The sequence below is a fragment of the Ornithorhynchus anatinus genome, chromosome 11, assembly GCF_004115215.2.
Source record: "Ornithorhynchus anatinus isolate Pmale09 chromosome 11, mOrnAna1.pri.v4, whole genome shotgun sequence".
Taxonomy (NCBI): Eukaryota; Metazoa; Chordata; class Mammalia; order Monotremata; family Ornithorhynchidae; genus Ornithorhynchus; species Ornithorhynchus anatinus.
In genome coordinates this window covers 15,234,677-15,257,259 of record NC_041738.1, presented here as the reverse complement: position 1 = coordinate 15,257,259, position 22,583 = coordinate 15,234,677, and the positions used below count along the sequence as shown (strand labels likewise).

The window sequence follows — 22,583 nt, the reverse complement described above, 5'->3', positions numbered from 1 at the left end:
TGGTGCCCCTTCCTGGTACAGGGCCCAGCCAGGATCAGTACTGCATAGGACCCTCAGCAGGTAGAGCAGAGCCCGGCAGGCTCCCCTGACTCTTCAACATGGGGCCGTGGCTTGGTCAGAGGGGAGCCAGAGGAGGGACTGGGAAGGACAGGTGGGTGGGACTAGGGCACACTGGGCACATCTGGAATGCCCGTTCCCCAGTCTTCCCCCCCACCCCGAATCCCTCACGGCCCTCCCAACCCTGTCGGGGACAACGATCGAGCTGGAGGGGGTAGTCTCGGGGAAGAGCTGAGATGGGCGGGGCCGTGGGGGAAGACACTCTAGGGCGCCATGCGGCTGGAGAAAGCAGCAGATCTGGGCTGTGTGGAGAGGTCCACGGCCAAGTAAGCTGAGCTGGGTCACTGGAGAGAGAGTCAGGGACGGAGAGGGGAGAGTGAGAGGCCGGGGGTGGGCTGTGCTGGGCCACAGGAGGAGGGGCAGGGATGGATAAGGAATTGTGTCCCATCTCCTACACCCCCATTCCACTTCTACTTCTAACTAAACTCTTGTAACGGGTCAAACACACACACACACTCTGCCTCTACTTCCTCTCCTCCAGATCCTTCCCTGAGCCACTATAAGCTGGTTTCTGCCTCCACTCCCCTAAAATTACACCGTCAGGGTCACCAATGACCTCTTTCTTGCAAAATCAAATGGAGTCGTCTTCACCCTAATCTTCCTCCTCTTCTCAGCTGCCCCCAACTCTGTGGACCCGATCCCCTTCTGGAACCTCTAGCTAACCTTGCTTTTTCCGACTTAAATCTCTCTCCTGCATCTCCTCTCACGCCTGTGACCACTACTTTGTCCCTTTTGCTGGCTCCTCTCTGCCTCTCCCATCCTAACTGGGAATAGATCAATTGGCTGATCTTCATACTTGGCACTCCTCTCTCCTAGGGAGCTCCTCTGCTCCCAGGACTCCAGTTTACCGACTCTGTGTGAATGACTCCTGAATCTACCTCTCATCTTTTCTGCAGTCTCACACTTCCTCCTTGCCTCCAGAACACCTGTAAATGAATGTCCTTCTGCCACCCCATAACGGTAGTCGTGGTATTTAAATGCTTAGTGCATTCCAAACAGAATCGATAGAGTCCCTGTCCCACATAGGCTCATAATCTAGGTAGGAAAGAGAACTGGTTTCCTCTTTATGGTATTTGTAATGGCACGGTGGTAATTGCCAGGCACTGTATTAAGCGCTGTGGGGGATACAAGCCAAGTTGGACGTAGTCCCCGTCCCTCATGGGGCTAACAGTCTTAATCCCCATTTTTCAAACAAGGACACAGAGGCACAGGGAAGTTAAGTGAGTCGCCCAGGGTCACCCAGCAGGCAAGGACCAGAGCAGGGATTAAAACCCAGGTGTTCGGACTCCTGGGCCCACTCTTTCCATTAGACTACACTGCTTCTTTAAGTGTGGGCCCTATATGGGATAGGGATGGTGTGGCCAAACCTGTTATTTATCTTTCCCAGCGCTTAGCAAATATTATTCCAAGTGCTTAGTACAGTGCTCTGCATATAGTAAGTGCTCAATAAATACTATTGAATGAATGAATGCTACATTTATTAATGCATCTTCCCAAATCTACCCATTCCTCCACCTAGCTTTCCCTTTATAGTTGAGAAGCAGAATGGTGTAGTGGATAGAGCACGGTTCTGGGAGTCAGAAGGTCATGGATTCTAATGCCGGCTCCACCACTTTGCTGCTATGTGACCTTGGGCAAGTCCCTTCACTTCTCTGTGCCTGTTACCTTATCTGTAAAACAGGGATTGAGACCTACATGGGACAGGGACTATGTCCAACCTGATTTGCTTGTATCCACCCCAGCGATTAGTATAGTGTCTGGCACATAGTAAGCGCTTAGCAAATACCACAATATTGTAATTTTGAAGGCTTCCATCTTCCTCATCTCTTGACATCCTTCTGGACTCCCACCTCTCAACACCCATGTTCATTCTGTTGCCAAATTCTGTCATTTATTTCCAGGTTCTGCCCCCTCCTCTCCATACGAAAGGCCCCTATCCCAGCTTGACTGCTGCATCAACTCCCTCCCCGCCTCCAATCTCCCTCCTCTCCCATCCATATTTCGATGAATCCTATTTATTGAGCACTTTCTGTGTGCAGAGCACTGTATTAAGCATTTGGGAGAGTATAGTGTAAAAGAGTTGGTAGACACATTCCCTCCCCCCATTGAGTTAATTTTACTGCTGCCTGTTGTTTTTTAAACATCACTGCACACATCTACACTGTGAGCTTTTTGTGGGCAGGTAAAGCGACTGTCAATTCTGTTGTACTCTCCTGTGTGCTTAGTACAGGGCTCTGCACACAGTAAGCACTTAAGAAATGTGATTGATCTTCCTCCTATCTCATTTATTTCTAATGGCTCCCACTCTTCTGCATCAAGCAGAAACTTCTAAGCATTGACTTTATAGAAGTCAGCTTTCTCCATCCTACTTCAACTGCATTCCAGCTTGTACCATTCTCTGAAACTGTCTCACTATGCCTCATTCTATGTTTTGGAAGTAGCGTGGCTCAGTGGAAAGAGCATGGGCTTGGGAGTCAGAGGTAATGAGTTTGAATCCCAGCTCTGCCACTTGTCAGCTGTGTGACTGTGGGCAAGTCACTTAACTTATCTGTGCCTGTTACCTCATCTGTCAAATGGGGATTAACTGTGAGCCTCACGTGGGACAACCTGATTACCCTGTATCTACCCCAGCACTTAGAACAGTGCTCTGCATATAGTAAGCGCTTAACAAATACCACAGTTATTATTATGTTCCTGTTCTTCCCATCTGAAACTCCCTTCCTCTTCCTGTCTGACAGAGAACTGCTCTCCCCATCATCAAAGAAGCAATTCATTCATTCAATAGTATTTATTGGGCGCTTACTATGTGCAGAGCACTGTACTAAGTGCTTGGAATGTGCAAATCGGCAACAGATGTGGCCAAGTGGCAAGAACAGGGGCCTGGGAATCAGAGAAACTGGGTTCTAAGCCTGACTTTGCCACATGTCTGCTGTGAGACTGCAAGGCATGTCTGCAAGTCCTTCTCTGTGCCTCAGTTACCTGATCTGTAGAACGGGAATTAAGATTGTAAGCCCCATGTGGGACATGGACTGTGTCCAACCTGATTAGCTTGTATCTACCACAGTACTTTGTAAAGTGCCGGGCACATAAATATCATTAAAAAAAAAAAAAGTGCCCTTCTGAAATCCCGCCCCCCTCCAATGGGGACTTTTGTAACTTTTCTTCTCAGGTCACACCTTCACAACAATCATTTCACCGCCTTTGTACTCACAGCCTTCGGTAGCATTTTTGCATCTATTGATTTATGGGAAGCAGTATGGTTTAGGGGATAGAGCATGAGCCTGGGAAATCATGAGGTTATGGTATCTAGTTCGGCCTCTGCCAGGTGCCTGCTGTGTGACCCTGTGCAGTCCATTCATTCAATAGTATTTATTGAGCACTTACTATGTGCAGAGCACTGTACTAAGCCCTTGGAATGTACAATTCAGGGAGAGAGGCAATCCTTGCCCAATGATGGGCTCATAGTCTAATCGGGGAAGACAGCAGAGCAAAACAGAACAAGACAAAAACAAGACAAGATTATCACGATAAATAGAATCAAGGGGATGTACAACTCATTAACAAAATAAATAGGGCAATAAATAATATATACAAATGAGCACCATGCTGAGGGGAAAGGGGAGGATCAGAGGGAGGGGAGAGGAAGCAGAGGGAAAGGGGGCTCAGCTGAGGGGAGGGGAAGGGGGAGGAGCAGAGGGAAAGGGGAGGGCTCAGTCTGGGAAGGCCTCTTGGAGGAGGTGAGCTCTCAGTAGGGCTTTGAAGAGGGGAAGAGAGTTAGTTTGGCGGAAGTGAGGAGGGAGGGCATTCCAGGACAGCGGGAGGATGTGGGCCAGGGGTCGACGGCACAGGCGCGAATTGGGGACGGTGAGGAGGTGAGTGGAAAAGGAGCGGAGCGTGCGGGGTGAGCAGTAGAATGAAGGGAGGTGAGGTAGGAGGGGGCAAGGTGATGGAGAACTTTGAAGCCAAGAGAGAGGAGTTATTGTTTCGTGCAGAGGTTGATAGGCAACCATTGGAGGTTTTTGAGGAGGGGAGTGACATGCCCAGAGCATTTCTGTAGGAAGATGATCCAGGCAGCGGAACAAAGAATGGACTGGAGTGGGGAGAGACAGAAGGAAGGAAGGGAGGTCAGAGAGAAGGCTGACACAATAATCCAGTTGGGATATTTATGAGAGCTGGTACCAGCACGATAGCAGTTTGGATGGAGAGGAAACAGTGGATCTTGGCGATATTGTAAAGGTGAGACCGGCAGGTGTTGGTGACGGATTGGATGTGTGGGGTGAATGAGAGAGCTTCTCTCTTCACTTCTCTGGGCCTCCGTTTCCTCATCTGTGAAATGGGGCTTGAGACTGTGAGCCCCATGTGGTTCAGGGACTGTCCAACATGATTTGCTTTTATCCCTAGCACTTAGTTCAGTGCCTGGCGTTCTAAACAAATACTAGAATTATTATTACTATTTAGTCACTAACTTTCCCACATATCTTTCCAGGGGTAGAATGTAAATTCCTCGAAGGCAGGGATCATATCTCTTACCTCCATTATATGCTGCCAACTATTTCCTACAGTGCTTTGCATACAGTTGGCATGTAATAAATACTATTGAGAAATGGGCTGGTTAGTGCTCTGCACACAGTAAGCGCTCAATAAATAGGATGGAATGAATGTGGGTAAGACTTGGAAGGTTGGGGTAAAGGATGGTCAGGGCTGGCTCACTGGGGAGAGTCAGGGTTGGAGAGGGGAGTGAGAGGTGCAGCGTGGCTCAGTGGAAAGAGTCCGGGCTTGGGAGTCAGAGGTCACGGGCTTGGCTCTTGGCTCTGCCACTTGTCAGCTGTGTGACTGTGGGCAAGTCACTTCACTACTCTGTGCCTCAGTTACCTCATCTGTAAAATGGGGATTAACTGTGAGCCTCACATGGGACAACCTGATTATCCTGTTTCCACCTCAATGCTTAGAACAGTGCTCTGCACATAGTAAGCACTTAATGAATACCAACATTATTATTATTAGATTTTGAATGGTCAATGCTGGGTCACCCGGGAGAGTTAGGGGTGTAGGATGATCAGTGCTGGGTAACTGGGAAGAGTCAGAGATGGAGAGGGGCGAGTTAGGGGTGTGGGCTGGTCCATGCCGGGTCACCGGTTAGGGGTGTTAGGTGGCTAAGGGTGGGTCACTTGTGGGGAGTGAGGCAGCAGCGTGGCTCAGTGGGAAAAGCCCGGGTTTAGGAGTCAGAGGTCATGGGTTCTAATCCCGGCTCCGCCACCTGTCGGCTGTGTGACGGTCACTTCCCTTCTCGGTGCCTCAGTTCCCTCATCTGTAAAATGAGCATGGGCTTTGGAGTCAGAGGTCATGGGTTCGAATCCCAGCTCGGCCACTCGTCAGCTGTGTGACTTTGGGCAAGTCACTTGACTTCTCGGTGCCTCAGTTACCTCGTCTGTAAAATGGGGATTAAGACTGTGAACCCCACGTGGGACAACCTGATTCCCGTGTGTCTACCCCAGCGCTTAGAACAGTGCTCGGCACATAGTAAGCGCTTAACAAATACCAACATTATTATTATTATTATTATTATTATTAAAATGGGGATGATGACTGTGAGTCTCACGTGGGACAACCTGATCACCCTGTATCTACCCCAGCACTTAGAACAGTGCTATGCACATAGTGAGCGCTCAAATACCAACATTATTATGATTATTATTACTGGACGGTCAGTGTTGGGCCACAGAGGAGGCAGGGAGGGACAGAGGGGAGTTGATCAGTCCTGGTCTTCCATCCCTCTGACACTTTGCCCTTCCTGCCTCCTTGCTCCAGAGGCAGCCTGCATGAGGCCTGTGGGTGGACGCCCCCCCAGCTCAGCCGGCCCAGTTTCGACAGGGGGCTAGAGAGGCCGGCTCCACGGAAGAGGACTGCTGGGTTGCACATGGTTTAGAGTCTCTGTCATCTCTCAATTTCTCTCAGTATCTGTCTCTCTCAGTCTCTCTGTGATCTTTCTCTGTCTCAGTCTCTGTCATCTCTCAATTTCTCAGTCTCTGTCATCTCTCTCCATCTCTCTCAGTCTCTGTCATCTCTCAATTTCTCTGTCTCTGTCTCTCTCTGTCATCTCTCTCTGTCTCTCTGATCTCTCAGTTTCTCTCAGTCTCAGTCTCTCCCCTCAGTCTCAATCCCTCTCCCTCTCTCCCCGTTTCTGTCATCTCCTCTCTCAATTTCTCTCTCAGTGTCCCTCCTCAGTCCCTCAATCTCTCTCCATATCTCAGTCTCCGTCATCTCCCAATTTCTCTCCGTCTCTATCTCTCTCAGTCTCTCTGTCATCTCTCTGTCCCTCTCAGTCCCTGTCATCGCAGCCTGGCTCAGTGGAAAGAGCCCGGGCTTGGGAGTCAGAGGTCATGAGTTCGACTCCTGGCTCTGCCGCTTGTCAGCTGTGGGACTGTGGGCAAGTCACTTCACTTCTCTGGGCCTCAGTGACCTCCTCTGTCAAATGGGGGTGAAGACTGTGAGCCTCACGGGGGACCACCTGATGACCCTGTATCTACCCCGGCGCTTAGAACAGTGCTCGGCACATAGTAAGCGCTTTACAAATACCAACATTATTATTATTATTATTATTAATAAGAGTGCTTGGCACACAGTAAGAGTTTCAAACGTGCTCCACCGGCCTAGCCGGCCCTGTCGAGGGCCGAGCGGAAGTGGGGGGGCGGGGGCGGCGGGAGGGGACTACAACTCCCAGCGTGCCCCGGGGCGGCGGCGGCGGCGGCGGCGCATGCGCAGAGGCCCCGGGGCGCCCATGCGGCCCTAGCTGGGAGCGCGGCGCTGGCCATGGCGGAGCCGGCCCAGGCCCAGCCCCAGCCCCAACCCCGGAGCCTGCAGCCCCCCGCCCCGCCTCCCGCCCCCGCGGGGGGAGGCTCGGGGAGCGGCGGCGGAGGCGGCGGCGGGGGGGACCCGGCCCGGCCCGGCCTGAGCCAGCAGCAGCGCGCCAGCCAGCGGAAGGCGCAGGTGCGAGGCCTGCCCAGGGCCAAGAAGCTCGAGAAGCTCGGGGTCTTCTCCGCCTGCAAGGTGGGGGCGGGGTCTGGGGAATCACCTGGGATGGGGGCCTGGGGAATCGCCTGGGGGTGTGACCTGGAATCACCCGGGGGCGGGGCCTGGGGTCACCTGGGATTGGGACCTGGGGAATCACCTGGGGGCGGGGCCTGGGTCTCCTGGGGGTGGGGCCTGGGATCACCTGGGATTGGGACCTGGGACATCATCTGGAGGTGGGGCCTGGGACCACCTGGGGCGGGGCTTGTGCCTCCTGGGGGCGGGGTCTGGGATCACCTGGGGACGTGACCTGTGCCACTTGAGGGCGGGGCCTGGGGAATCACCTGGGGGCGGGGCCTGGGGAATCACCTGGGGGTGTGGCCTGGGATCACCTGGGATTGGGACCTGGGGCAGCACCTGGGGGTGGGGCCTGGGGCCACCTGGGGCGGGGCTTGTGCCTCCTGGGGGCGGGGCCCCGGGGAATCACTTGGGGGTGGAGACTCTGCCTCCTGGGGGCATGACCTGTGCCACCTGGGGACGTCGTCTGGGCCACCCGGAGGCGTGACCCGGAGAACCGGGCGGGCACCCGAGGGCGGGACCGGCGGGTCCGTGGCCAAGGCCGGGGCGGAGCACGGAGCCCCCGGGATGCGGGGAGGGCGCGTCGGCCATGGCTTCGGCGGGTGATGGTGGCCCCGGCGGGCGGGCACCCCCTCAGGCCAACGACTCCTGCAAGTGCAATGGCTGGAAGAACCCGAATCCCCCCACGGCCCCCCGCATGGACCTACAGCAGCCGGCCGCCAACCTGAGCGAGGCCTGTCGCAGCTGCGGGCACGCGCTGGGTGAGTGACGGGGAGTCGGGGAGGGGTGATGATAACGATAATAATTATTATTATGGTATTTGTTAAGCGCTTGCTATGTGCCAGGCACCGTACTAAGCGCTGGGGTGAGTACAGACAAATCGGGTTGGACACAGTCCCTGTCCCACGCAGGGTTCACAGCCTCAATCCCCATTTTGCAGATGAAGGAACTGAGGCCCAGAGAAGTGAAATGGCTTGCCCAAGGCCACACAGCAGTCAAGTGGCAGAGCTGGGATTAGAACCCATGACCTTTTGACTCTCAGGTCCGTGCTCTGTCCACTAATCCATACCGCTTCTGATGCATGCGTTAAGTCAATCATATTTATTGAGCGCTTACTGTGTGCAGAGTGCTGAGGTAAGCGCTTGGGAGAGCACAATTCAACAATAAACCGACGCACTCCCTGTTGACAACGAGCTTACGGTCTAGAGGGGGAAGCCGAGAGTCTGTTGAGAAGTGAGCAACATAAGTTGTTTGGGCGGTGTTTCTGGGGAGTGAAATGAGGCTGAAAGCTCCTCGAGGGCAAGGATTACATCTACCGATTCAGTTGTATTCTATATCCTCAAGCGCTTAGTACAATATTCCGCCCTTAGTAAGTACTCAATAAATACCATGGATGGATTGTGTGAGGGCTCACGTTGGGATGGGCTCCGGGTGAGTCTTTCTTGAGTCCACAACTTAATAACTTCGCCAACACACTGGCTCCTTACCGGCCCGCACAATTGGTCCTCTAGTTCTAACCTTTTCACTCTGCCTCCATCTCATCTGTCTCACTGCCAACCCCTGGCCCCCATCCTGTCTCTGGCTTGGACCGCCTTCCCTCCTCAAATCTGACAATTCCTCTCTCCCATCTTCAAAGCCTCATTGAAGGCACATCTCCTCCAAGAGGCCTTCCCAGATTAAGCCCCCCTTCTTCTCCCATTCCCATCTGCATCGCCCTGATTTGCTCCCTTTTTTCTTCCCCCCTCCCAACCCTACAGTAATTATGTACGTATCTGTAATTTAGTTATTTGTATTGATGTCTGTCTTCCCCCCTAGGCTGTAAGCTCATTGCGAGCAGGGAATGAATTTGTATATGTTTGTATTGTGCTCTCCCAAGTGTTTAGGACAGTGCTCTGGGCACTGTAAATCTTCAATAAATACTATTGGATGAATGAATGAATAACTGGATGTTCACTACTCTTCTTACTTTGCCCTCATCCCCTCTTGCAAACCTCATCTGCTCTCATGACTACACGTGCACCTCATCATCCCCCCGCAAATCCTCTCCTTCACCTCATTATAGTTGACTTAAGTAGCACTATCACTATCCTCCCCGTCTCTCAAGATCACCACCTGGGCGTTGTCCTTGATTCCTCCCTCTTTTTCAATCCTAACTTTCAGTACGTCCTTCAATCGGTCAATCAATTGGTCGTATTTATTGAGCTCTTACTTTGTGTGGAACCCTGAACTAACCACTTGGGAAAGTACAATACAGTTGGTGGCCATTATCCCTGCTCTCAAGGAGCTTACAGTCTAAAAGGAGAAACAGATTAAAATAAACTACAAGTACAAGGAAGCAGCATGGTCTAGTCGAAAGAGTCAGAGGACCTGTGTTCTAATCCTGGCTCTGTCTGCTCTGTGACCTTGGGCAAGTCACTTGACTTCTCTGGGTCTCAGTTTCCTCCTCTGTGAAATGAGGATTACTTCCTCTTACTTAAACTGTGAGCCCCCTGTAGGAGAGGGATTGTGTTCAACCTGAGCATCTTGTATCTACCCAAGCGCTTAGTACAGTGCTTGGCACATAGTAAGCATTTGACAAATACCAGTAAAAAAAGATATAATAATAAATAATGATGGTATTTAAGCTCATTCATTCAGTCATATTTATACTTACTGTGTGCAGAGCACTGTACTAAACGCTTGGGAAAGTACTTTATGCCAGGTGCTTGTACTAAGCACTAGGGTGGATACAAGCAAATCGAGTTTGACACAGTCCCTGTCCCATGTGGGGCTCAGAGTGTCAATCCCCATTTTACACATGAGGTAACTGAGACACAGAGAAGTAAAGTCACTTGCCCAAAGTCACACAGGCATGTGGTGGAGCAGGGATTAGAACCCATGACCTTCTGATTCCCAGTCCCATGTTCTGTCCATTACACCGTGCTGTGGGGGAGGGACTTAGTGCATGGGAGAGTCAGTGGGTGAGGAAAATAGGGTCAGGAATAAGGGATTAGCCTGGGAAGGCTTCCTGGAAGCAATGTCGTTTCTGTAGCGCTTTGGATATGGGGAGATCTCCAAAGCTGGTCTGTCAGATATGTAGGGGGAGGGAACTCCAGGCAGGAAGGAGGGTGAGAAGAAGAGGTCGATGGCCAATGAGGCAAGAGTGAGGCACAGTGAACAGGCTGGCATGAGGGGAAAAGTGGGTGGGCTGGGTTGTAGTGGGAGAGGAGTGAGGGTAAGAAAATGGACTGACTTCCCTGAAGGTGAGGGGTTTCTGTGTGATGCACGGATGGATGGGCAACCATTGGAGAAACTGGACGAGTGGCAAGATGAGTTCGGAGCTGGGTTATTTATTTTTTTTTCTAATGTTCCCGGAAGTATAGGCTGGAGACACAGAGATCAGTGAGGAGGTTGGTGTGGAAGTTGAGGCAAGATATGACAAGGTCTTAAACCAGTTTGGATGGAGAGGAAGGAGAAATTCTGGAGATAGAATTGACAGGATTTAGGGACCGACCTAATATGGGAGTTGAAGGGAAGAGAAGTTGAGAATCATGCCAAGGTTGCAGGCTTGTGAGGCAGAAAGCATGGTGGTGGTGTCTACTGTGATGGGAAAGCTGGGGAGGAGAAAATTTGGGAGAAAAGAGGAGGAGCTCAGTTTTGGAGAGGTTGTATGTGAGGTGATGGGGAGATCCTTCTCTCTTTCTCCTTCCCTACACTATCCTCAGGGAATCAGTCCTCTGTTTACCCCCAAAACATTTGTCTCTTCACTCTCAAGGACCCAAGGACCCGCAATTCAATTCAGCAGTTTAGTGGTGGAACCACCAAATTGGGCAGTTACTGCTATCAACAACCTCACCTATAACCTTTAACTTCTCCGACCCCACCATGTCCCCTCAGTCCCCTCTCTCCACCCTTCACTGTCCTCCTTTCCCAGAACCCACCCTCGTCCCCCTCCGTCCATCACCTTCTACCCTTTGCTCCCCATCCCCCACCCGATCCCCATTATCTTGTCCCAGAGCCACCTCTCATCCCCCTCCCCTCCTGCTGGCCCCCTCAGCTCACTCCCATCCAACCCCTCCTTACCCCTTGTGCCATCCCTTCCCCCAGCAGCCTCTGCCAAATGCAGCCTGTGGAAACCCTGGCTCCGTTGAATGAAAGCTTCTGTTGATCCTTGACCTGTACCTGGCTCCTCCCTGCAATCACTTGAAACCTGGCTCTCCTCAGATGACACATCTCTCCTACCGCTCTCTCTAGAGGGGGGCCTCATCTCCCACTCCTCCAGACTCACTGGGAGAGGAGCCAGCTTCCTTCTCACTTCCCAATGCCATTTTCACCCCATTTCACTTCCCTCAACCCTCTCTTTCCCTTCCTTTGAGTCCCAGATTCTAGTCAAAGTCATTTACCACCCCCAGGCCCCACCTCTAACTTTTTGAACCATTTTGATCCCTTTCTCAAATTCCTTCTTTCTCCATCCCTACAAAGATCCTCAGGGACTTCAATGTTCCTGACAACCTTCCTGCTGCCCGATTTCTATCACTCCTCAACTCCACTGACCTCCTACCTCACCCTAGCCACCCACTCACCAACTTGGACATATACTCAATCTCATCATCTCTAGTCACAAAATAATCTCTACCCTCACCAACTCTGAAATTCCTCTATCCTACCACAACCTCCTCACCTGCCTTCCCTCCCACACACTCCCTCCCCAAAAATCTGCCCCGTTCCCTCACAGAGACCTCCAAACTTTTGACCCCATCTAATTTTCTCAAGTCATCATGCCCCATTTAGTTTCCATACCCAAACCAGCTTCCCGTGACCACCAAATTAACGCTCTTCACACCACCCTCTCTACTGAACTCCACTCATTTGCTCCCCATCCCTTCGCCGATCTCACAGCACTAAGCCACAGCCCTAGATCACCTCCACAGTTCACTTCCTTCACTCCTGTGCACGAGCTGCATAGAGCTGCTGGTGGAAATCCAGATATAAGGCTTACCTCACCCACCAAAGTTCATCCTCACCTGCTCTAACTGTGTTCTCTCCTCTGCCTAACCACACTAGTCCTCCATCCTGTTAGACTCTAATGCCCATTGTCCACACCAACTGTTTTTGACTTTTAGCTCTCTCAGTATTCATTCATTCATTCATTCAATAGTATTTATTGAGCGCTTACTATGTGCAGAGCACTGTACTAAGCGCTTGGAATGAACAAGTCAGCAACAGATAGAGACAGTCCCTGCCATTTGACGGGCTTACAGTCTAATCGGAGGAGACGGACAGACAAGAACAATGGCAATAAATAGAGTCGAGGGGAAGAACATCTCGTAAAAACAATGGCAACTAAATAGAATCAAGGCGATGTACATTTCATTAACAAAATAAATAGGGTAATGAAAATATATACAGTTGAGCGGACGAGTACAGTGCTGAGGGGATGGGAAGGGAGAGGGGGAGGAGCAGAGGGAAATGGGGGGAAAAGAGGGTTAAGCTGCGGAGAGGTGAAGGGGGGGTTGTAGAGGGAGTAGAGGGAGAAGAGGAGCTCCTTCTGGGAAGGCCTCTTGGAGGAGGTGAGTTTTAAGTAGGGTTTTGAAGAGGGGAAGATAATCAGTTTGGCGGAGGTGAGGAGGGAGGGCGTTCCGGGACCGCGGGAGGACGCGGCCCGGGGGTCGACGGCGGGGTAGGCGAGAATGAGGGACGGCGAGGAGGTGGGCGGCGGAGGAGCGGAGCGTGCGGGGTGGGCGGTAGAAAGAGAGAAGGGAGGAGAGGTAGGAAGGGGCAAGGTGATGTAGAGCCTTGAAGCCTAGAGTGCGGAGTTTTTGTTTGGAGCGGAGGTCGATAGGCAACCACTGGAGTTGTTTAAGAAGGGGAGTGACAGGCCCAGATCGTTTCTGCAGGAAGATGAGCCGGGCAGCGGAGTGAAGAATAGACTGGAGTGGGGCGAGAGAGGAGGAAGGGAGGTCAGAGAGAAGGCTGACACAGTAGTCTAGCCGGGATATAACGAGAGCCCGTAGCAGTAAGGTAGCCGTTTGGGTGGAGAGGAAAGGGCAGATCTTGGCGATATTGTAAAGTTGAAACCAGCAGGTCTTGGTAACGGATAGGATGTGTGGGGTGAACGAGAGAGACGAGTCAAGGATGACACCGAGATTGCGGGCCCGAGAGACGAGAAGGATGGTCATGCCATCCACAGTGATAGGGAAGTCTGGGAGAGGACCGGGTTTGGGAGGGAAGATGAAGAGCTCAGTCTTGCTCATGTTGAGTTTTAGGTGGCGGGCCGACATCCAGGTGGAGACATCCTGGAGGCAGGAGGAGATGCGAGCCTGAAGGGAGGGGGAGAGAACAGGGGCGGAGATGTAGATCTGCGTGTCATCTGCGTAGAGATGGTAGTCAAAGTTGTGAGAGCGAATGAGTTCACCGAGGGAGTGAGTGTAAATGGAGAACAGAAGAGGGCCAAGAACTGACCCTGGAGGAACTCCAACAGTTAAACGATGGGAGGGGGAGGAGGCACCAGCGAAGGAGACCGAGAATGACCGGCCAGAGAGGTAAGAAGAGAACCAGGAGAGGACGGAGTCCGTGAAGCCAAGGTGAGATAAGGTCTGGAGGAGGAGGGGATGGTCGACAGTGTCAAAGGCAGCAGAGAGGTCAAGGAGGATTAGAATGGAGTAGGAGCCATTGGATTTGGCAAGAAGGAGGTCACGGGTGACCTTAGAGAGAGCAGTCTCGGTAGAGTGGAGGGGACGGAAGCCAGATCGGAGGGGGTCTAGGAGAGAATGGGAGTTAAGGAATTCTAAGCATCGATTGTAGACGACTCATTCTAGGATTTTGGAAAGGAAGGGTAGTAGGCAGTTAGGGCGATAACTGGAGGGGGATGTGGGGTCGAGAGCAGGTTTTTTTAGGATGGGGGAGACGTGGGCATGTTTGAAGGCAGAGGGGAAAGAGCCATTGGAGATTGAGTGGTTAAAAATAGAAGTTAAGGAAGGGAGGAGGGCAGGGGCGATGGTTTTAATAAGGTGAGAGGGAATGGGGTCCGAGGCTCAGGTGGAGGGGGTGGCACTTGCGAGGAGGGAGGAGATCTCCTCTGAGGATACTGCAGGGAAGGATGGGAAAGTAGGGGAGAGGGTTGGTTGGGGGGAGGGGAGAGGCGGAGGGGTGACTTTGGGGAGCTCAGACCTGATTGTGTTGATTTTCGTGAGGAAATAGGTGGCCAGATCATTGGGGGTGAGGTACCATCACATCCCCCATATGTCTCCCCTGTTGACCTTGCTATCTACTTCATCAACAAAATTGAAACCAATTATGACCGCCTCCAAATTTTCCCCTTACCTCTCAAGGTCCTGACCCCTCCAACTTCCACGTCCACTCTCTCATCCTTCCCAGCTGTCTCTTGAGAGAAAAGCTGTCTCCTTTCAAAATATGGCTCCACCACCTGCATCTCTCACCCCATCCCTTCGCATTAAAAAAAAAAAAATTGTGTCCACCTTATCAAGTCCTCCTTTTTGGACTCTTTTACTGGCTCCTCTTCTGCCTCCAACTCCTAACTGTGAAAGGGAAGGGGAGGGGGAGTCCCTCAACGCTTGGTTCTGGGTCCCCTCTATTGTCCACCCACTGCCTTGGGATGCTCATCCACTCCCACGGCTTCAACTTGCTTCTCTACGTCAGTGACATCTAAATCTACGTCTCCAGCCCCTACCTCTCCCCTTCTCTGCAATCCCACATTTCCTCCTGCCTTCAGAACAGTTGGACTTGGATGTCTCACCTGTCACCAGATCCTGTTGTTTCTTCCTCTAACATTTTCAGGGTCGTCTCCTCCATCCAAATGGTCTCTCTGCTGGGCCAGGCTCTTGTCCTATCCCGACTCAACTCCTACCTCAGCCTCCTCACCGACCTCCCTTTCTCCAGACTCTCCCTTCTCCAGGCCTCCATACTTCACTTTGCTGCCCCTATCACTTTTCTAAAATGACATTCAGTGCACATGTCTTCATTCCCCCAAAATCGCAAATGGTTTATCCATTTCTCTTCGTGTCGAGCAGAAACTCCTGACTGAGTGCTGTGGAGCTAACAATCAGTTCACTCTCTGCCTTTTATCTACTCTCTTTTTCCACTACCCCCCAGCTCGCACTCTTCATTCTTCTCTCTGGGCCTCATTCACGGTCTTCCCGCTCCCTGGAACTCCCTCTCCCTTCATATTTGATGGACCAGTGCTCTCCCCATCTGCAAAGCCCATCTGAAACTGCACCTCCTCCAGGCGGCCTTCCTTGATTAATCTCTAGTCTTCCTACTTTATATCCTCCCTCCTCACTTATGTGCATATCTTGTATACTATATTATTTCATCCTATCTGTAATTCATTCAGATGACTGTCTCCCCAGCTAGATTACAAGCTCCTTGAAGATAGAGGTCATGTCTACTAGTTTGTGTTGTATTTTTCCAGTTCACTCATTCCTTCAGTGGTATTTATTGAGTGCTTTCTGGGTGCACAGCACCATACTAAGTGCTGTGAGAAGCAGCATGGCCTAGTGGAGAGAGCACGGCCCTGGGACTCAGATGTCTGCTCCGCCACTTGTCTGCTGTATGACCTTGGGAAAGTCTTTTAACTTCTCTGTGCCTCAGGTATCTCACCTGTAAAATGGGCTGTGAGCTCCACATGGGACATGACCAACCTAATCTTGTATCTACCCCAGCGCTAATGAGCCCCAGAGCTTAGATTTTGTATCTACCCCAGGACAGAGTAAGCACTTAGCAAACACCATTAAAAAAATTTAAATGGTACATAAATGAGGAAAGATTGGATACCTGAAGACCAAACAGCACTAGGCTACCGGGGCAGTGATGAACATGGTAAGACGTCCAGAAGAGTGGGTGGAGTGGAGTTTTGGGGCTCACTGGCCGGCAACGTTCTAAAACTTCATCACCACAATCTTTCTCCACCTCTCTCGGGCAAGGCTATTGGTCGATTGACTGATTGTCAGGGGCGGGGTGAGGAGTGGTAAGGTGGGAAATCTGGGGGAAACGAAGGCTGAGGGAGCCCACTGGATCAAGGGTGTCTCGGAGGCTGGGGGGAGCGGGGGAGCCCCTCCAACCTCCGCCTCTCTCCCCACACTCAGCTGACCACGTGTCCCACTTGGAGAACGTCTCCGAGGACGAGATCAGCCGGCTGCTGGGCATGGTGGTCGACGTGGAGAACCTGTTTATGTCTGTGCACAAGGAAGAGGACACTGACACCAAGCAGGTGTACTTCTACCTGTTCAAGGTGAAGCCCGGTGTGGGGGGCTGAGGGACCCAGGAACACCGGGCGGGGCTGGGGCCCTTTGGGCGGGCTCGCCCTCAGCGCCACGCTGTGTCTCCTCCTCCACCTCCAGCTCCTGCGCAAGTGCATCCTGCAGATGACAAGGCCCGTGGTGGAGGGCTCCTTGGGAAGCCCCCCCTTCGAGAAGCCCAACATCGAGCAGGTAAGGTCGCAGAGACGGGGCCAGGCCACTCCCTGAGCCAGAGAGGGGCTTTGATCCAACCTTGAAGATAAGCTCTGGGGCTCCCAGCCTGAGGGCCCGGGGTTAGCTTTGTCCCGGGTGCCCGGTTGCTCCACCTCAGTGCCTTCCGCCCCGCTGGGTGCCGGTGTGGTGAGACGATGTAGGGACGAGCCAGAAAGAGGGGAATGTAGTTGGTGTGTGGTGAACTGCTCTAGCCGACAGCCTGTCTGTCCGTCTGTCTGTCGTCGGTCTTCTTACCTTCCTCTCCTCCTCCTGGCCACCACACCCGCCCCTCCCGTCCCCCTCCTAGGGCGTCCTGAATTTCGTCCAGTACAAGTTCAGCCACCTGGCCCCCAAGGAGCGGCAGACGATGTACGAGCTGTCCAAGATGTTCCTGCTGTGCCTCAACTACTGGAAACTGGAGACGCCCGCCCAGTTCCGCCAGCGCTCGCAGGCCGAGGACGTGGCCGCCTACAAGGTCAACTACACCAGGTAGCCCAACGGGGTCGGGGCCGGCCGAGGGGTCCCGGCCCCAGATCCGGGGGAGGGGCAGGCCGTCGGGCGACCGGGCTCAGCGCCCCGCCTCCCCGTCCCCCCACCCCCGCAGGTGGCTGTGCTACTGCCACGTCCCGCAGAGCTGCGACAGCCTGCCCCGCTACGAGACCACCCACGTGTTTGGCCGCGGCCTCCTCAAGTCCATCTTCACCGTGACGCGGCGCCAGCTCCTGGAGAAGTTCCGCGTGGAGAAGGACAAGCTGGTGCCCGAGAAGAGGACGCTGATCCTCACCCACTTCCCCAAGTACGGGCCCCGGACCCGTGTTCGACGCGATGGGGACGAGGGTGGAGGGATTAGGTGGTTCCCCGGGGGCACAGGGGGAGGTTTTAGTGCAGAGGTGGAGGGATTGGCTTGGGGTTGGGGTTTACCACAGCACTGACCCTGGGGTCCTGTCCCTTCCCCCCTCCCTTTTCCCCTTCTCCCTCCCTCCCTCTCCCCTTCCCACAGGTTCCTGTCGATGCTGGAGGAGGAGATCTATGGCGAGAACTCACCCATCTGGGCAGCCGGTTTTACCTTGCCCGCGGCGGAGGGGACTCAGCTTGGGCCCCAGCCAGGTGCCGGGGGAACCGGGCTTAGGGGGTGGGCAGGAGCGGGCCAGAGGCTGTGCCATCCGGGCGCCTCACAGGGCGGAGCCTGCCCTCGGTCTCCCGGCCTGACCCCCGTCTATTGCAGCCGCCGTTAGCGCCACGGCCGTGCCCACCACCCCGCTCTTCAGCTCCAGCCTGGGAGGCGGCAGCAGCAACGGCGGCTGCGCCGGCAGCTCCCTGAGTGCCCGGGACACTGGCGCCGCTGAACCTTTGCCAGGTGGGTGCCCAGGGCAGGGGCATCCGGGGCGTGGGTCCCCCGTCCCCACGGGTCCAGCCGTCTGTCGGCCTCCGGGCCTCCGTCTGCCAGCCTGTCTGTCGGTCCAGGCGAGAAACGGAAGCCGCAGGACAGCCTGACCCTGGAAGATGCCAAGCGGCTGCGGGTGACGGGCGACATTCCCATGGAGCTGGTTAACGAGGTCATGCTGACCGTCACCGACCCGGCCGCCATGCTGGGCCCCGAGGTAACAGCCGCTCACGTGGGACCCCGCCTCGCCCCATGGGTGTCGCGGGGGCCTCCCTTGACTCCCGCCGTCCCCCTCCCCCAGACCAGCCTGCTGTCGGCCAACGCGGCGCGGGACGAGACGGCGCGGCTGGAGGAGCGGCGTGGCATCATCGAGTTCCACGTGATCGGGAACTCGCTGGCCCCCAAGGCCAGTCGGCGACTGCTGCTCTGGCTGGTCGGCCTGCAGAACGTCTTCTCCCACCAGCTGCCCCGTATGCCCAAGGAGTACATCGCCCGCCTCGTCTTTGACCCGTGCGTGTGCCCACCGTTGGATGGGGTCTGGTCGGGGAGGGGGAGTGGGTCCTGTCCCTGGGAGGTCGGGGATTCCCAGCTTACCCCCGACACTGGACCCAGTCCCTTCCTGACCTCAGACCTGGGGGGCCAGACCTGTCCCTGGGAGATCGGGAGGCCCCAGCTGACCCCTGACACTGGCCCTGACCCTTTCCTGACCTCAGAGACGAGGACGGGCGGCTGCGGGTCCTGTCCTTGGGAGGTCAGGGAGCTCCTCCCATCCCCCCATGCTGATGCCACCTGCCCCCCCCAGGAAGCACAAGACGCTGGCTCTGATCAAGGACGGCCGGGTCATCGGGGGGATCTGCTTCCGCATGTTCCCCACCCAGGGCTTCACCGAGATTGTCTTCTGTGCCGTCACCTCCAATGAGCAAGTCAAGGTGTGTGCGTGCCCCCCGCCCTCCGCCCCCACCGCCAGCCTGTCGGTGGCATAGTCCAGGTGCCCGGGCCCTCTCTCCTCTGGGATCAACCCATTCCTGAGGGTGGGGGGAACACGGCCCCAGGGCTGCGCTCTGCCTGCTGGGGGTCTCACTGTTCTCAGCCCCCGTAACTCTTCCTGGCTTAGCGCTCAGGGAGCGGGGGCCCCTGGACCATGACTTCTACCCTCTCCCTATCCCCCCACCCCACAGGGCTACGGGACGCACCTGATGAACCACCTGAAGGAATATCACATCAAACACGGGATCCTGTTCTTCCTCACTTACGCTGATGAGTACGCCATTGGCTACTTCAAGAAGCAGGTTAGGGGCTTCTCCCACCCACACCACAGTCACACAGGGACATGTGTGCAAGTACATAAATGTACATGCACATACACCCACACCCACACACCATCCAGCTGTAGGCTGGGCCCTCCTGCAGTCCAGCCACGATCCATCATCATGCAGCGGGGGCTGGGGAGGCGAGCCGGGGTGAAGGGGGTCATTTTGGAGGCTGACCAGCACCCCCAACCGCCCCTGCTTCCCCCTCCATCACCTAGGGCTTTTCCAAAGACATCAAGGTGCCCAAGAGCCGCTACCTGGGCTACATCAAGGACTATGAGGGGGCCACCCTGATGGAGTGCGAGCTGAATCCTCGCATTCCCTACACCGAGCTGTCCCACATCATCAAGAAGCAGAAGGAGGTGCGGCCGGGGGCCGGGGGGATCTGGAGGGCTCTGGGCGGGGGGTCCCCATCCCCATCCCGGCTCACGGTCCCCGTCCCCCCGGCTCAGATCATCAAGAAGCTAATCGAGCGAAAGCAGGCTCAGATCCGGCGTGTCTACCCCGGGCTCAGCTGCTTCAAGGAAGGCGTCCGGCAGATCCCCGTCGAGAGCATCCCCGGCTTGCGTGAGGCAGGGGGCCGGCCTGTGGCCGGGGAGGGGGATGTGGTCCTGACTGCGGGGATGGTGACCGCTGCCTGGAGCCTGGGGCTTGGAAAGGTCCCAGGATTCAGGGACGAGGGGGAAGCTGGAGGGCAGGCTGGGGCAGCCAAGAGTCTTGACGACATCCTTGTCCCCCTCTGCCCATCCTGCTCTCTCCTTATCCTCATCTCCCTGATCCCTTCTTCCCATCTCCCTTTTTCCACAGGAGAGACAGGCTGGAAGTCCCTTGGGAAGGAGAAGGGGTGAGTTGGGGATGGGAGGGGGTGCCGTGGGAGTGCATCCCCCCGGGGGCGGCCTGAGGTCAGGCAGACGTGAGAGGGGAAGGGGCTCAGTCTCTCCTTATCTTCCACTCTCCAGGAAGGAACTGAAAGATCCAGACCAGCTGTATACAACGCTCAAGAATCTGCTGGCCCAGATTAAGGTACTGGCCTGCTTCGACCTTGCCTCAACCCTGCCCCGACCCTGTCCCTGCCCTGCCTTGGGGTCTCTGGGACAGGGCAGGAATGAGGTCCCCCACTCTTCAGGGGAACTTCCAGCCCAGCAGGGAAGACAGGTCACAAGGGCAGGCCCCATCTGCACAGACAGTCAGACTGATACTGTTTGGCAGGAGAGAGCTGGAGGCGAGGGGTCCAGGTAGGCAGGCAGTTTGGCGAGAACGAGAGAGAGGCTGGAGTCAGCGCAGAGTGGCTTCCTGGGGGAAGTAGCCTTGCATTGAGCCAAGTGAGGAAGGAGGGAAGACCTGTCTGTCTTTACTGGGCACCTGGCTGGCACCCACAGCCATGTGGGTTGGATTGGGGGAAGAAAAGCCTTAGGCTGTGAGGAGGGTCCGACTGGCCCCCTGACTCAACCCCCTTTTTACCCTCCGCCCCCCAACCAGACGCACCCCAGTGCCTGGCCCTTCATGGAGCCCGTGAAGAAGGCCGAAGCGCCAGACTATTACGAGGTTATTCGCTTCCCCATCGGTGAGTCCCCGACCCCCAATCGACCGACCCATCAACACTCATGCCCAGACCAGTCCCAATCCACACTGCGCTCCTGACACCCCCCTGCCCGGTCACTGTGCCCCAACCCCTCCCCTCACCACCCCCAGATCTGAAGACCATGACGGAGAGGCTCCGAGCCCGCTACTACGTGACCAAGAAGCTGTTCGTGGCGGACCTGCAGCGGGTCATCGCCAACTGCCGAGAATACAACCCGCCCGACAGTGCCTACTGCCGCTGTGCCAACACCCTGGAGAAGTTCTTCTACTTCAAGCTCAAGGAGGGAGGGCTCATCGACAAGTGACGCCCCTCCCTGGGAGCGGCCCCACGCTTGAAACTTGGGGGGGAGGGGGGGTGGGGGGTCTGCCCTGGGGGCCCCGTGTTTCGTGGGCGGGGGGGAGGGAGGGAGGAGGCGGTCAGGGGAAGGGAGAGAGCCAAGGGCCAGGTCTCTCCCCTTTCTCCCTGGACGTTAATGAAACAATAAAATCCTGCCTTGTTTTTCAGCCCCTACTCAGCATCTGCTCTTGGGGGTGGGGGCCCCAAAGAGGGGTGATTGTTTGGGGTACTTGTTAAAGCGCTTACTATGTGCCAAGCACTGAACTAAGCAGATTAGAACCCAGGTTCTCTGACTTCCAGCCTTGGGTTCTTTCAACCAATATCCTTCAGCCCTCCTTCTGCTTCTGGGTGTCGGGGGACCCTACCCAGAGCGAGGTTCACAGCTCCATGCCCCACTCAACCAATTAGTGGTATTTTTCTGAGTGCCTGTGCCACTGTACAGGGAGAGTGGACAGGTAATATGTTACTTCTTTGTGTTATTCTTTCATTCAGTTGTATGTATTGAGCCCTTACTGTGTGCAGAGCACTCTACTAAGTGCTTGGGAGAATACAATGTAACAATAAATAGACACACTCCCTGCCTACAACAAGTTTACAGTCGAGAGGGGGACAAAGACGTTAATATAAATAAATTACAGCTATGGAAATAAATACTTTCCCAAGGGCTTAGTACATAGCCGCTTAGGAGATACTAGTGCTATTAATAATAACAATGGTATTTGTTGGGCATTTACTATGTGCCAGGCCCTGTTCTAAGCGCTGGGTTAGATACAAGATAATTAGGTTGGATACAGTCCCACATAAAGCTCACATTCTTAATCCCTATTTTACAGATGAGGGAACAGAGGCACAGAGAAGTTAAGTGACTCACCCAAGGTCACACAGCAGACAATTGGAGGAGCTGGGATTAGAGCCCGTGACCTTTTGACTCCTAGGTCCGTGCTCTATCCACTAGGCCGTTTAATTATCCACAATTTAATGAAGCACATGGAAATTAATTACACTAAAGAAAAGAAGCATAGTAAAATGGGGATTAAAAATGAGCCCCTTATGGGGCATAGACTGTGTCCAACCTGATTAACTGTATCTACCCTAGCACTTGTAGTACAGTGTTTGGCACATAGAAAGTGCCTAACAAATGCCATTGAAAAACAAAAGCAAAACCCCTAAAAGCTGGAGGAAGAACAAGTATAAAAGAGGAAGCTATATAAGCCTCAGGATGAAGCAACTGAATTAATGGAAAAATGCATCCATATATGCATATGCTGGGGATAGGATTAAATTATACAAGCAAGGACAGGGGCGAAGCCAATAATAAT

At 54.3% G+C, this 22,583-nt stretch overlaps 1 protein-coding gene across 1 annotated transcript; it reads left to right on the top strand.

Moving 5' to 3' along the window:
• Positions 1-330: 330 nt before the first annotated feature.
• KAT2A (lysine acetyltransferase 2A) lies at positions 331-21,294 on the top strand. The gene is given in 21 exon segments (XM_029075277.2): positions 331-383; positions 3,287-3,336; positions 6,880-6,980; positions 6,982-7,164; positions 7,841-7,964; positions 16,287-16,432; positions 16,542-16,631; positions 16,960-17,141; positions 17,257-17,448; positions 17,653-17,759; positions 17,878-18,009; positions 18,117-18,253; positions 18,338-18,546; positions 18,839-18,965; positions 19,215-19,325; positions 19,565-19,708; positions 19,799-19,913; positions 20,154-20,190; positions 20,306-20,369; positions 20,826-20,910; positions 21,039-21,294. Coding segments are annotated over 21 exon segments (2,583 nt in total). The 3' UTR covers positions 21,233-21,294.
• Positions 21,295-22,583: the final 1,289 nt, after the last annotated feature.